Source organism: Genypterus blacodes, unplaced genomic scaffold (assembly GCF_046128005.1).
Source record: "Genypterus blacodes isolate CSIRO-AG114 ecotype Tasmania unplaced genomic scaffold, CSIRO-AGI_Gbla_v1 ptg000108l_1, whole genome shotgun sequence".
NCBI classification, from domain to species: domain Eukaryota; kingdom Metazoa; phylum Chordata; class Actinopteri; order Ophidiiformes; family Ophidiidae; genus Genypterus; species Genypterus blacodes.
Window position 1 is genome coordinate 646210 of NW_027466912.1, and position 14514 is coordinate 660723.

General features: G+C 39.7%; 1 protein-coding gene across 1 annotated transcript; it reads right to left on the reverse strand.

Moving 5' to 3' along the window:
- Positions 1-1880: 1880 nt before the first annotated feature.
- Positions 1881-14192, reverse strand: sfrp5 (secreted frizzled-related protein 5). The gene is made up of 3 exons (XM_076160963.1): positions 13625-14192; positions 4833-4910; positions 1881-2224 (listed from the first exon to the last, which is right to left on the reverse strand). The coding sequence occupies exons 1-3, from the start codon at positions 14190-14192 to the stop codon at positions 1896-1898; spliced, it is 975 nt and encodes a 324-aa protein (XP_076017078.1). The 3' UTR covers positions 1881-1895.
- Positions 14193-14514: the final 322 nt, after the last annotated feature.

The following is a 14514-nucleotide window of genomic DNA, read 5'->3' on the forward strand; positions in this document are numbered from 1 at the left end:
TTGCAAACTTCAGCCTGGCTCTATTTTGCTTCTCAGTAATGAAGGGCTTTTTTCTAGCTTTGCAGTACTGCCCCCCCAAAAAACACTTTGGATGGCATGTTTCTATACATAAGATAAGTAATTCCAGCCAGTATTTGACCCCCCTTGCCCCCAGGAGCCTGTTTCAAACTGTCCTCACCGTGCACTTCACCCCAGCTGCCAAGGATCCTATTGCAAGAGGATAGCGATGACCCCAGCAGTGCATTTTATACTTTTCCTCATTGAATAAGATTTGGTTCAGGTCATCGCCTAATCAGTACCTCAATTAAGTAGAATGAGGAGTGCTTGTGTTGGGATTCAAAAGACACTGGAATGAAAGGCTGTCATACATGTAGAGATGCTGATTTAAGAAATAGTTTGAGTGGTCTCTTAATTAAAAAAAAAATCATCATTTAAAAAGATTAAATAATCCAAAAAAAGGATGGTGGGGGCACATGCACATATGCACACATGCACATGTAGTAAGTAAGAACTTTATCAGGCTTTGCCCTCTAGAAAAGGATTATAAAATCTGTTTTTATGCTAGTATTACACTTCATCTTCAACTCAACTACTATTGTAGATAGATCTCAATCTTTAGTATATATTTGTTATGGCATTTATGGCTTATTATCTTTTATTTAGTGTTCTGCCATGTGAAATTATTTGTATATAGTCATGTTCCACAGTTACCATGACCATAAAAGGAGGAATGTCAGGTCATACTATCCTGCAAATATTAAGTACAATAATGAGCCTTACTAGTTTTATTCCAATGTCACATGGTTTCAGTTTGTCCTACATACTCCTTCCTCATTGGACATGTTTAGACTTAATCTGAAGCTATTACTCGTATTTAGGCAGCTACAACTAGCATTATACAACAGTCTATAAGCTAGTGCTAGCCTCACAGAAGATATCACATGACCTGTAAAATTGTGTTCAGTAGTAATTGTTAACAACTTAAATTGATTTTTGTGCATCTACAGTCTCTTTCCAGATCACAGATTCACAGGGCCTTCCTGATGACTTAAGAGCTGCAGCACAGATGGAGGTGATTTACACTAACCCTAAGTGAAATATTGTAAAGCTTTTTACAATTCTGTAACTATTAAAAATCAACAAATCCATTACTCACAAACTATAAACTATTTCAAAATATGCCTTATTTGAATCTGTTACCAGTTCTTATCCCTGTTGGTTTTGTCTAATCGATAAACATGGATGCTGTCAAATTTCATACTTGATGATTTGATTTACAATAACAAAAAAGGAAAGCAGAGAATTATGGGAGATTCTGTGAAACAGTACAGGGTAGATCAACAAAGCTGCAAAGTAACGTTACATAAAGCTAATGAGAGTAAGGCAGTGAGTACAAACGCTGCAGGGTGGATATTTAGGTCAGTGTGGTTGGTGGACCCACTCAAGAAATGAAAGTAATACTCCGGTCATACTGTATATGTCAGTGGTACAGCAGGTTTTCTAGCCTGCCTATAATCAATTGCTTGCACCTGGTATCCCGAGTACCTAAAAACTTGGAATACAAGGTGCAGCAAAGTATGTAATGACAGGATTGAAAATCTGCTGGATGGCAGGCCTATTAGAACTGGGTTGGAGTACACTGATATATGTGATATTTAGGTAATTTATTTTTGAATTCTAAGTGGATCATGACCCCCCGATGACCTGAGACATATTACAGCTGTGAAAATTAAACTATGACCCCGTAGAACTATGGGGTGGGCCGTGAATACAAAAGCAGGAATTTGACATCAGGGTTACGAGAAGAAGGATCTAGGTGGAACAAGATGAATAATGCAAAGCAATGATGAAGGGATCACGCTGTGCCAGGGACTTTCGGAACATTTGGATCTACATCACTGGAAGACTGTGTGATAGGTGGGACACTGGTGGGACTTCATGTACTTGATGGCAAATTTGAGTTCCTTGCTCTTCTTGTCCCACTTGTGAATGGACATGATGAGTAGCTGCTGGTCCACTTTTCGGCCCATGATAAGGAAGTTGGATCCCAGACTGTCCAGCTGCGAGCACGGACAGTTTGCGCCATTCTTGATGTACAGAGTCAGTTTCTTTAGGTCCTTCTTCCGAAGTGCACCCTGCTTCAATACCTTCTTCTTCTTCTGTGCTGCAATCAGCTTACGGTCACCCTTCTCCTTCTTCACTTCCTTGATTTTCATTTTGAGCACTGAAGGAGAATACAAGAAAATATTTTCAGTTCAACCAAAACAGGACATTTTGTAAATTTGAGTTATCACTGTGATTACAATACACATGGCCATTAATGTGTAGCACAGATGCAAAATCATCTGTGATTAACAGCTAAACAGAAAAAAAACAAGATAGAAGAGATTATATCAGTGTTGGAAAATAGTGTATAGAGCTTTTATTGAGATTATGCCAGTAGCATGACACTGTGGAAAATTCTATCATGAATATTCATAAGATGATGTCAGCATTGGAAATCAATATAACACAGAGATTAAGCCAGAGGATAGCGTGAAATTCTATCACATATTTCACATACATACATGTACATAATGTGCTTTTATATAGTGATGTGCTACCTTATTATATGTTTGATAATACATCCACATACTACCCACTCACATAAAAATGTAATAAATAAGTATCATCAGGGTCAACCTTCTCCCAAAGTGGGGGGGCGCAGAGGTATTGTAGGGGGGCGTGACAAAAGAGAACATTTGTTGAAAGCAGAAATGCTTTTGTAATATTGAATTGCAATGTTAAAAGATTTTCTTCAAAAGGGGGCCCTGAGCTCATTTTTAACCATGTTGTGGAAAAGAATAACCAGGAGGGCATTGCTGAACATATAGAGGAGGAAAAATCAATTAATGAGGAGGATTCAGGGTATAACGATGAGTTTATAGATCCAACATACAGACCACAGATGTATGGGACAAGAAGGTGTTTCTCCTGTCGCTAATGTACGATCCAGGCACTGATGTGACTGTGGATGAGCGCCTGGTCACCTTCAAAGGTCGCTGTCCATTCAAACATTACATCCCGAGTAAACCAGGGAAATATGGGATAAAGATACGCGCAGCATGTGATGCCAGGTCCATGGAACATGCAGGTATTTGGGGCGGCAGAAGCCCAAATTAAACCTTACTTAAAGCCTTACTTTACCTACTTTTATGTAAACAAGGTCTATTGGCCCTAAATTCTAAAATTAATTATTAATAATAATGATTCATTAATATTATTGTTTTGGTATTTTTTTTAGCAGATCGTTAAAAGTTAGCCAACACCGGCAAGTGTGCTGTTGCACACTCACTAAGTTACCGTCACTCATGTCTTGTGTCGTCTTGCACTTCTAGTTTTGTTTTGAAACCTAACTTCCTAAATATTTTTGATTATATATTTGATTATATCTGAACCCCGTCGTTGAGTCGTGCATGCATTTTTTTGGGCCGTGGCCCTCTGACAAAAAGAGGGTATATTTTTATGTAAACAAGGCCTATAGGCCCTGAATTCCAAAACGAAGGGGAAAATGTGTGATAGTGGGTTGGACTGGAGTCAAACTACACAGACTAAAGGTGTAACACAAAATTAATTGAAAATGTATTCTATATGCTTTTAATAACAGTCAAACTATTTGGGGTCAATATGACCCCATGGGGCCTTAGGTGTTTGTAAAAGGGGAGGACATTAAGAGGGTTAAATCAGCACTGTAATGTAATCAGATAAAATCTGTTTTGTGTATCATACCTCACACCTTTCTCTCAGAATATACTATAGTGTGTACTTAAAGTGGTACATTTACAGCACTGGATGTAGAACATATAACCTCTGTGCAAAGCAGTGTATATACGTGAGTAGCTATAACAAACACTGGTTTATCAAACTATTAAAGCTATGATTTGTATCTCCTGTTGGCCTGCATCTTTTTAAGTTAATATTTGTACATGTGTGATTAAATTTCTCTGGGAGAGCATTTTGACAGGTGAAATTAATCATGGGCTGAGCTCAGGCACAGGGTCTGTATGGAGCATTGCTATATACCCAGGCCTGCTGGAAGATCGCCATTTCACTTCTCGCCTGTTGCATAAACACACCCTTATACACTCTGATACGGTGAAGTGATAGCGTGTGCAAGAAGGAATGTGTGTGTGTTGAGTTCCCTCTGATTCATATCCAGTCCTAGTTACTAGTGGATGTTTGGTGTGTGTGTATATATTTGCATTTGTGTGCAAACACACCTGCGTGTCTTAAAAACGTGGGTTATTTTCTTCATGAGCAATCCAAGGCTATGAAGTTTGACATCATGGATAATTAATTTGATAGATGTAAATCATAAAATCTGAAGAGAGGCTGACCAAACGCATTGATGAATAGCAATGAGTGGAATAATTTAATATGTCTTTTGAGGGGAGAAATGGAAATGCTGCAAAATACAATAGAATATTAGCTTCTATCGCGCACTTGCTGGTGCCGGTGCACTTGCCAGAGAAAATCCTTTATGATACTTTACAACAGATTTGCACACGCAATTAAGGCAAAAATTCAAATCAATGGTATACATGGATTTATTAATACGATTCATTATACACAATATTTTTCTTAATCTTTTACCAGATGAAGTATGCCAATTGACGAAAGTGCAGACACTCACAGAATGATTGTGCTCATATGGATCATATGGATTGTTTACACAATTGAGAAAATAAAAAATGCATAATCTAAATATGTCACTTTGAATACAGCAACATTGAGTTATGCGGTTTTCAATCTTATTACGCTGTGTACAAATTGAGTACACATTTAGTACTTACCAAAATCACTGGCACAATAATGCTCCATGATGTTGTCTGCTTTCAGTTCATTGTCACAGGGAGGACACACCTTTGACACTGGGGAGACAGACAGAGGACACGGTATTAGCAATAGCATGAATACTCATGGGCATGAGTGTAATGTATTAAATGTATGATGATTTGGGCAGCAGAGTTGAGGTCTTTGTTTGTCATGTTGAGTCATCAAAAATAAAGCTGTGTCAATATTTAATGGTTAAGCACTGAACACTTTTCAAGCACTTATTTGGAGCCCCCTTCTCCTTGTCAAAGCCAATTTGCTGTGGAGGGAATATATAGTCCAGCAGTCTGAGTGATGTTTGCCCTGCAATTACAGTGGAGAAAATGTTTTAATTCTAGCCGTTGTATATTTTGGTGGTGCAGGCGTGGTCTTGGCTGCTCAGAAAGGTAAACGCTGCAGGAGAAGCAACTCCACATGGTGAAAAGTGATTCAGTGCCAGACACAGCCGGCACTTAGGCCACCCAGCAACAACACATTGTGAAACAGCAAGTGGAAACCAGACATGTTCAGTTTATTTTCTACTCTGGCCCCACCCCCTTGCTGACTTTATTATGTGATTTGGTGATTTTCATTCCTGTATATCCACACAGTGAAACTCGCTGTGTCTTTCAAACAGTGCTAAAGCTTGTTTTCACACCAGTTACTGCACACCAGACGCATGAAACAGAAGAGAAATATAATAGAAATACGGTTTGGGCGGAAAATCTGACGTTAACATTTCCATTATTGAGGATTCATTTCAAAGCTTTGACACACTGACTTTATTTTTCCTCTCTTTTTAATCCCTAGGTGGTGTTCAAATCTAAGGTCAAACTATCACACAAAATTAACTCCCTGGTCATCTTCAGCAATCCAGATGCCAATCAATGAATTGATGCATCAGGGCAGAGACCAGTCTCAGATTGCTCTTGCATGTATAATTGTATGAAGCAACAGAGTAAACTTCAACTTAAGTATGTGTCACAGACTGTAACAGAATCAGATCAGTTGAAAATAATAGCCATAGGAAGTAAGAATGAAAAGAAGGAAAGGGACAAGGAAAAAAAATACTGAAAAGGCAATGTCAGAAATAAGGATAAGGAAATAAATAAGGAAAAAAGTATAGAAAGCAATAAGATATAAAATATAAAAATAATTTAAAAATAACAATAATGGAAGCAACAAAAGGGAGGGAGAAAAGCAGTAGCGGGCCGTGCATTTCACACCTCGGCCTTCTTTATGTCCATTAGTGACTGAGCTGAGAAGTAGCTGAATCTCATATCAGGCCCATGATACACAAATCAGCCTTCAGCCACTCCACAAAAACATACCGTTAGTCCGAATGCTGCGGAGAAGCGCATGGCTGCTGCATGTTTAGAAATATTTCCTTTACCATATGGATGTACTCTTTACTTTATGATGTACTAAGACTATGGAGGACCTCCTGATCAGCAAAGGGTGCAGTATGCTTCATCCTAGCCCATCTGATTCCAGACCACATTTGAACAGAACCGTGGCTTTACCTTCTGAAGTGGGATAACACAAATGTTCTCTTTCGGACAGGGAAGGCACACTTAACAAGCAATCTGTTTCTTCTGTGTATTCTTTCGAAATTCTTTCAGACACAGACCCCTTCTGTTTCAGTTTCCAACACCATTCCAACAGTAACATAGTAATAAGTATTGTAGCTATAAGCAGGCTTTTTTTGGATGAATCCAGACAATTTCTCAAAAGATCTTTTTCACACACACACACACACACACACACACACACACACACACACACACACACACACACACACACACACACGCACACACACACACACACACACACACACACACACACAATCCATCTAGCCCTGTGGGTTAAAAGTCAGGGTTCAGAGGTTATCACCCCAGCCCAAACCTCTGTCTGGGCAGATAACAAGAGGGGTCAAAGTTTAGCATGCTCTGCTGCCTGGGTCATGGGGAGGTGAACCCCCAAACCGTCAATCATTGTATATATGTGTATGTGCTTAAATGTGTGTGTCGGTAGGAATTTAATTTTGTTCATCAAAGGTAACTGCACTCACAGGGGACCTGTGAGGCATTCACAGTGTGGCCACTAATTGGCAGGTGCTGACATGGAGACTAGGACACACATGAACACAGAGACAAACAGATAAACAGAGACCCAAAAATGACTTTGGATTTGTCTGTTTCAATGTCTTATTCTGCCACAGTCATTAATTTGGCTTTCATAGGGGTATTATGTTTGTGGGAGGACCAGTTATTCCTTGCAACTCACAGGAACTCGGACTATAATGCAGAATTTGGACGCAGCTGAAACTTGAAAAAAAGTTAACGTGAAAAGGTATACAACAGCTACACTCGTCATCATCCTGCCTCCAATGGGAAAACACCATGTTCAGATGGGAGTCACTGCTACATTGATTGATGGTTTTTGTGTTCGTGTAATTGACTTAATACTGGCATATCACACATTTATAAAATGTATCCACAAATATTTGGATATTACATCACATACAATGTCTCAAATGGCTTTACAGACCCACACCATCAGGGAAATTCCCGACCCCGCCAAAAGCTCTCTCGGAAGAAGAGGAAAGACGTATCTATATCTTATCATGATGTATAAGGAAAAAACCTCTGGAGAGGCAATTCCAAAAGACATTGCCTCTCCACAAATGGCTGGGTGTGCAATAAGAACTTTTAGTGGGATTATACAAAGGTACAAAAAAAGGCATGCAAGGCAGGACAGACAAACATGCATTAGGAAATAGCATGCAAAACAGGGAAAGAAAGACAGGCAGAGAGAGAAAAAGATAAGCAGAATGATAAAGAAGTGGATCAATGGACAAATGTTTCAAACAGACATGAAAATGAAACTACTCAATTGATCAAGCACTGACACATTTTTTGTATATTTATTCTGAAATCGAAACCATAAACAATATCTGATAGCTAGGGCTTTGAGTGAAAGGCTGTGCATTATTTTTATTGATTGACCCAGCACAGCAGGGGTCGGGAACCTATGGCTATCGCAGACAATTCTGAGCTGACATTGTTTAACACAATTAAGTGTTAAGTAATACATATTTAAGTAATAAATAATTATACTGTGTAATTTTAAAGTAAAACCTTTACAGAAATGTGTTTTGCAGGTAAAATTCCAAATATAAAATATTCTGATCTATTTTAATAAACTGTCGACACCAAAACTAAATTTTAATTGGATAATGCGATATGACACAGGTCATTGTAAGGTCAAGAAATAAACCTCTCCTTTTAGTCAGGTAGCCTGCTGGTTAACCTGCTTTGAACTCTTCATACCGAAAAAAAGACGAGGATTATCTTACAGTTCCAGGCCTTGTGGACAGAGGAATTTGCGTTTGTGAGGGAGCAGGATCTGCGGTGTGTTTAATATGCAATGATAAAATTGCATCGATGAAACTTCGACCTTGCAACACAGAGAGAATGCTGTTCCTAGGCCAAAGATAAGGAGCTCAAACACCTGAAGACACTATTAGCAAGCTTGTGCATACCCTAACTGGTCCTTTGTAATAACAGCCAAAACAACTAGGAAGAACACCAGCACTGTGAGTGATGAGGAGAAGAAGAATTGGCCATTTACTTCACAAAAGAAATTCTCATTTTCAAACAGCAACCCCTTCCAACTAGCGGAATTCCGTCATGTCATGGTTTGCGGATTGTGTTAGCGTGATTGGACCCCTTCATAGTCAAGTCTAGTTTTCATTGAATTTATTCACTTTTGGTCTGGATGTATGATGAAAGAATCATGGCCGTAAAACGTCACTCTAACTTTTTGAGGAATGGCTTGATTTATGCACAAATTGACACAGAAGCTCAAAAGACCTAAATGCAACTTTTGGTTGAGAAGAGAAAGCCATCACTGGGTGACAACTGGTGCAGAATTCTGAATTAAAATGATCAACAATGAAATAACTAATGATATATATATGCGTATTGAGTCCAAGAACCAGTGACCAATAGAGGTATTAAACAAAGTTTTCTTTTCATTATTCCAATATATATATACACAGTCGCCCATAAAGTTGGAATGATTCTTTATTCCAACTTTATTGACGACTGTGTATTTTTCTTTATGAGGCATCCAAAGCTAAGCTTTTTTACAGCACATTACTTGTTGGGTTCTATCCTTTTCTTTTGCATCCCTAAATGAACAACAAATACTGTAGCTCCTCCTTGTTTGGGCCCATACTTGCAAAATCACATTAACGTCTTGGATGGGCATGACTATAAATTTCCGACATTGCTGCTTTTAATATGAGTTCTTTGTTGTGTACTCTGCTCTGAGATGTGTCAGTGCATGCGCAAGAAAGATTGCTGCTCCACAATTTTGTTGTTTGATGTTGTCTGACCTTGACATTAGTTTGTGCACGTAAACATCTGCCGTCTTACTTTCTCGCTATCTTTCCACACACACACACACACACACACACACACACACACACACACACACACACACACACACACACACACACACACACACCATACAAATAAGATAAACAGATCCAAGAATATCCTCATCTGATCTCGACATGTCTCATACCTCCTCCCCTGTAGCCTGAGCATCACAGTGGCTTATACAGGGAGAACGTTTCAGGTATGCATGGGTCATCGTTTCATGCCTCATTTGGGCCCTTTAAGTTACGAGCTGCAAAACTTATGACATAAAATGGTACTGTGCCAAAGATGAAATGCATGTGATTTATGTCGGAGGGGCTAACATCTGTTTAAATGCAGCATGCAGACAGGCAGAAGAGGACTTAAACATGGCTCACAGGCAGCCCCTGGGGCCCCTAAAACACAGCATGCTCCTTGCAGCGGTAGGAATCTTAAACAGAAGAGAAAATACATTCTGAAAAGGCCCAGGCAGTCTTCCATGCATGGAGCACTGGATCACATTTTCCCTTTCATACAGCAGCCAGGGCCACATGAGTAGCACCCATTGTGCTGCTGGGCACCTGACAGTGCTGCCTGTCTGTCTTAGTGTGGTTGTAACTTACACTAGCCACATCAATGAACAGTGAGGACAGACAATATCTTTCACACCACACAATTTAAACGGCTTTTACTAGACAACATGCATATTGCGCGAAAGAGAATGTTTTTTTGCACAAACATGCAACTCATGTGGTGGAGATTTTCTCATCAACTGAGAGCTTTCATTCCTACTTTTATCAGCTTCACTGATGACTGACTGCTGGCTATTGAAACTTAAAAATATTGACAACACATGTTTCGACACTGTAGTTGTTAGTTAAACCACCCATTGAGATAATTATACTTTCATGTCAAGTCTATCTTCAGGAGTATCCTTAGTTCATGTTCAATTATCCTCTGGTCTCTTTTGGGTCCCGTTTAAAAAAAAAATGTATGTCAGGTGTGGGTTTGGGTTTTCCACAAGACTCTATACAACTTCTATTCTGAAGGATTCCTGCAATAGTAAATAGCAAACACTGTGGAAGACACACCTTCTTTGAAATATGACTTACTAACTCCACTGAAACTTCACCTTGTGTGACAGCTAAGCTCTGCCTGGAGACAGAATGAGCTCACCCATCCTTTTTTCCAGCACTAATACCAAGCACATATGCAAATATACACAGGCATGAGGACATGCCAATGCATAAACATAGGCCAAAAACATACACATTCACACATACAGTTAGTTTTAGGAGAAGGTCTTTCTCTATGTTTGGACTGTGTCAGTGAGGTGGAAAGTGAATCTAACTCTGTAATGCTAGTTTCAACAGGAGCACTTGAACCGTGCTATATCATGTAATTGCAGAATAGCTCAGATAGCAGTGGGGCCTCTCAGACAGGAGCAACAGCAGGCAGAACCTGGATTACCATAAAACTTCACATTTGATGCTGTGAAAGAACATCACCTATGTTCTTTCACAGAAACATTTCTTAGCTAAGATTTTTATTATTGCTTATTATTAGAGCGATAGACAGAGAGAGAGCCAAATGCTTGGCCTCATTGGCACCTCAGAGAAAACCCCAGCTTGTAACAAAATGTCAGTGACTGAGCCTTCAGGCAAGAAATCATACGGGTTCACTCTCAGTTTTTTAAGCACAAACACACATACATATTCAAACATTTTTTCAAAAACAAACTGTCTGAAACTTTTTCAATTAAAAGGTGACAGACTAATTTGCTTGATAGCAATGATCTTTCTTGATATTCTATACTGGTTTCTGCAATCGCACTCTCAGATCAGTATGTGATAAGATACAATCAACAAACAGTTGCCTGTGGTGGCAAGGTGGGAGATTGAGTTCAAGCTGTCTCCTTCTCAGGGAGCATGTGAAAAATTGAGTTATGGCACCGTGAAGCCAATATGTCACATAGCTGATAGCAGTCCTACCTTTATGGGTAGGAAATAGCTGTTGATGCATCATTTTACATCACTGGCATAATGTGTATAATATTAGAAATAAAGAAATTTTACTACAGATTACTTTTAGTCATCATTTTCTTTTCTACTCTGCCTTAAAACATTCTCAGAAATGTTCAATAACCGCATCCGATGCCGTCTTCAAAAAAAACACAAGAGTAAACCAAGTTGAATAAAAAAACAAAAACAAAATGTATTAAAATAATCTACCATATGTACCCCATGATGTTGTAACAATAGCCACAATGTGGTCGATATTCAAACAAAAGAATTCAATAAACATGTATGGCATATACTGTAAGTCCCGTATCCTCCATTTTTAATGGCTACACTGTAACAATTTAAGATGTTATGTATTATTTTATACACATTATACCAAAGGTAGTACTGCCATATATGCAGATATATATCTTCAAAACATCTGTGATTTTCATTTAAAGTATATTTCTGTGTTTGAACAGATATGCCAGTACTTAAAAAAAGTTATTTGGAAATGCGTGATTAATAAGAGTAAATATTCAATTTCCCAACTCAAAGAAGAGAAGAGAAGAGAGGGAAATACTTTTGTGCTGCAGAATGGAGCTTTTCTCCTTTTTTTCCTCTCTTACTCTCTTTCCTCTCTTTTCACTCCTCTCTTTTCTGTTATTTCAGACTTTGGGCTTTCCTATTCTTTGCTTAGCTCTCTTGTCCTGTCATGTCGACTAATTAGCAGGACTCAGTAATTGCCCATGTAGCTAATTGGCCTGCTGGCTGCCAGACCCAACAAAGGGTGAGAAGGCTGGGGACAATGGTGACTTTCTCGCTGTGCCTTTTCCACTTGTCCCCTCTCTTAGTAAATACATTGCCTTTGTGAAGAGGCTGCTTAAATAGCTATAGTACCCCCCCCCCCTCTCTCTTTCTCAGTTTTCAGATTTTGAATGTAATTCGTTTTTTGGGTCTTTGCTCTATCTAATCTCTCAATGGCACTCTGAGAATTGTGCACTTAAGAACAATTTATCTTCCTTTCATTTCAGAGAGAGCCTTTACTTTTTACATTTATTATCAGATGAATTTTGGTTGGAATTGGTTTTCTCTTTTTTTGTTTTTTTCTTTTTCTCAGTTTTGAAGTATCAGTCTATCTTTATTTCCTTTTTACATGGCCCTGGTCCCTGGCCAAAACATAACCCCCATGTCTTCAAACGTTCTTCACATCTTTTCTTCGTCTCTCCTTCCACTTCCTTACAAAGTATATAGTTAACTAACTTTTGGCCTACTTTCTGACCTACCTTTGCTTTTTCAACTGACTGGAGACCATGAAAACTCCAAAAAACTGTAGATATAAATTGCTCACCCAACAGTGAATGTAATGCTTAGGAACATTAGAATGCATTTTATACTTTTATTTGTCATAAAATGTTGTTTTGATACTTTCATCTACAGAAATGAAATGTAATAGTCCTCCCATCATCAGGGTAAAACAAAACACTTGTTCTGACTTGCATTGGATGTCTGCTGATGAACATCTGTGTGTGTATCTGTGGCTCGTTATGTTATGTGTGAGTGCCACCTTTTAAGCCCTTTCAGTCATGTTTTCATGTTAAACATCACAGTCCATTTATCTTAACTCAGTGAGCGATCTGCCCACCGGAGTCGCTCAGTCTCCGGTCTTCCTTAGCCTGAGTCTGTCTCCCTGCCTGAGGCGTATCGCAGGGAGCCGTCCTGGATTGTCCACTTACAGAAGACCTTTCCCAACCGCCTGCTCCTGCTTCTGTCAATGACCTCCTCTGGATACTTTCTCACTTTAAACTTTCATCTGTCATCAGCAGTGCATGGTGTAACCTGAGTGTCACAGCCATTTTCAGCCTCTTACTGTGTTTCTACTTCAGTCAACTGTCTCAGAAAAACAAGATAAATCTCCCGATGTCTGAAAAACAGTCTTATCTGAGCTGGATAAAAACCAGGGTGGAATATACTTAATGGTGAAGGATTGAGAATAACTTATTTCTGACACTTTGAAAATTTTTAGAATTTCACATTTCAATGCCTAACAAACATGCACTTTCAATTAAAATAGATCTTTCATGCTTCATAGTTCAAACATTATTTGTTTAGTAAAGACATAAACAATGCAGAGATAAATCAAACTTTGTGTAGTAGTTAATGGCCCAGTGCAGGTGTTGCATATTTGTATTTATTTATATTGATATACAGTTTGGCAATACTGATTGTGTGTGTGTGGGTGTGTGCGTGCGTGTGTGTGTGTGTGTGTGTGTGGGTGTGCATGTGTGTGTGTGTGTGTGTGCAAGTGTGTGCGTGTGCAAGTGTGTGCATGCACAGCAGTCCTACCTGGTGGTTGTGTGGCATGATTCCCAGTGAACTGCATGGGGATGCAGAGGTCATTATCGATGGGGAACTTATCACAGGTCAACATTTCGGGCCAAGGGAAGCCATAGGTCTCCATCACCGGAGCGCAGCTGTCCCTCACAGCCTCGCACAGTGAGCGGCACGGATAGATGGGCCTGTCCAGGCACACTGGAGCAAACAGAGAGCAAAGGAAGACCTGGGTATCAGCGTGACACCGTTTGGCAAGAAGTGGCACCCAGCTCCCTGCTTGCTGCTTGACTTCAGGCATAGTTTCATGATCCAGTAGGTTGGGCAGCCTCATTTTCTTGTAGCCCACATTGTGGCACAGGCGCAGGTCAGCTGGTATGTCCACACACTGGGGCTGCTTGGTGTAAAAGCGGCCGTTGTGGAAGTTGTCTGACTGCCAGCTGTAGTAGTCATACTCGTCTGCAGCTGAGACAGTGGCAGTGAGGACAAGAAGAAGGAGGAGGGAGATAAGTGACAAACCCAATGCCAAGCTGAAGTTAACCCGGGTTATTGCCCACCTGGGGCTTTTTTGTCCTTGTGCCATGCCCCTGTGCTGTTAGAACAACAAATGAAAACGGTTGAATTCAAAGTCTCCAACGTAATAAAGAGAGAAGCAAATGGGCCAGGTTTGCAAGCCGTATTCCCTCTTTTTCCCAAAGCAGCGGATTGAAAACAAAAGTGTATAATTCCCCGCTTCCTTTGGGAGTCAGCCTTCTATGCCTCCATGAAACACCTCCCTGTGTATGTGTTTGTGGTATGTCTACCTCAGGTAGCCGAGTGGTGAGGCAGCAGTCTAGGTAGAATCAGAATACAGCTAGGACTCCTTATATTTAACCTTCCCTGTCAACTGTTTTTTCTCCTCTTCT

What these genes read in the sequence shown, in the direction of transcription:
- sfrp5 (XM_076160963.1), bottom strand. Translation starts at nt 14,192, where the DNA reads ATGGCACAAGGACAAAAAAGCCCCAGGTGGGCAATAACCCGGGTTAAC. An exon ending in TCATGCCACACAACCACCAG is followed by an intron (nt 4,911 to 13,624) that starts GTAGGACTGCTG and finishes CTGTCTCCCCAG; the next exon opens with TGTCAAAGGTGTGTCCTCCC. An exon ending in TTATTGTGCCAGTGATTTTG is followed by an intron (nt 2,225 to 4,832) that starts GTAAGTACTAAA and finishes ATTCTCCTTCAG; the next exon opens with TGCTCAAAATGAAAATCAAG.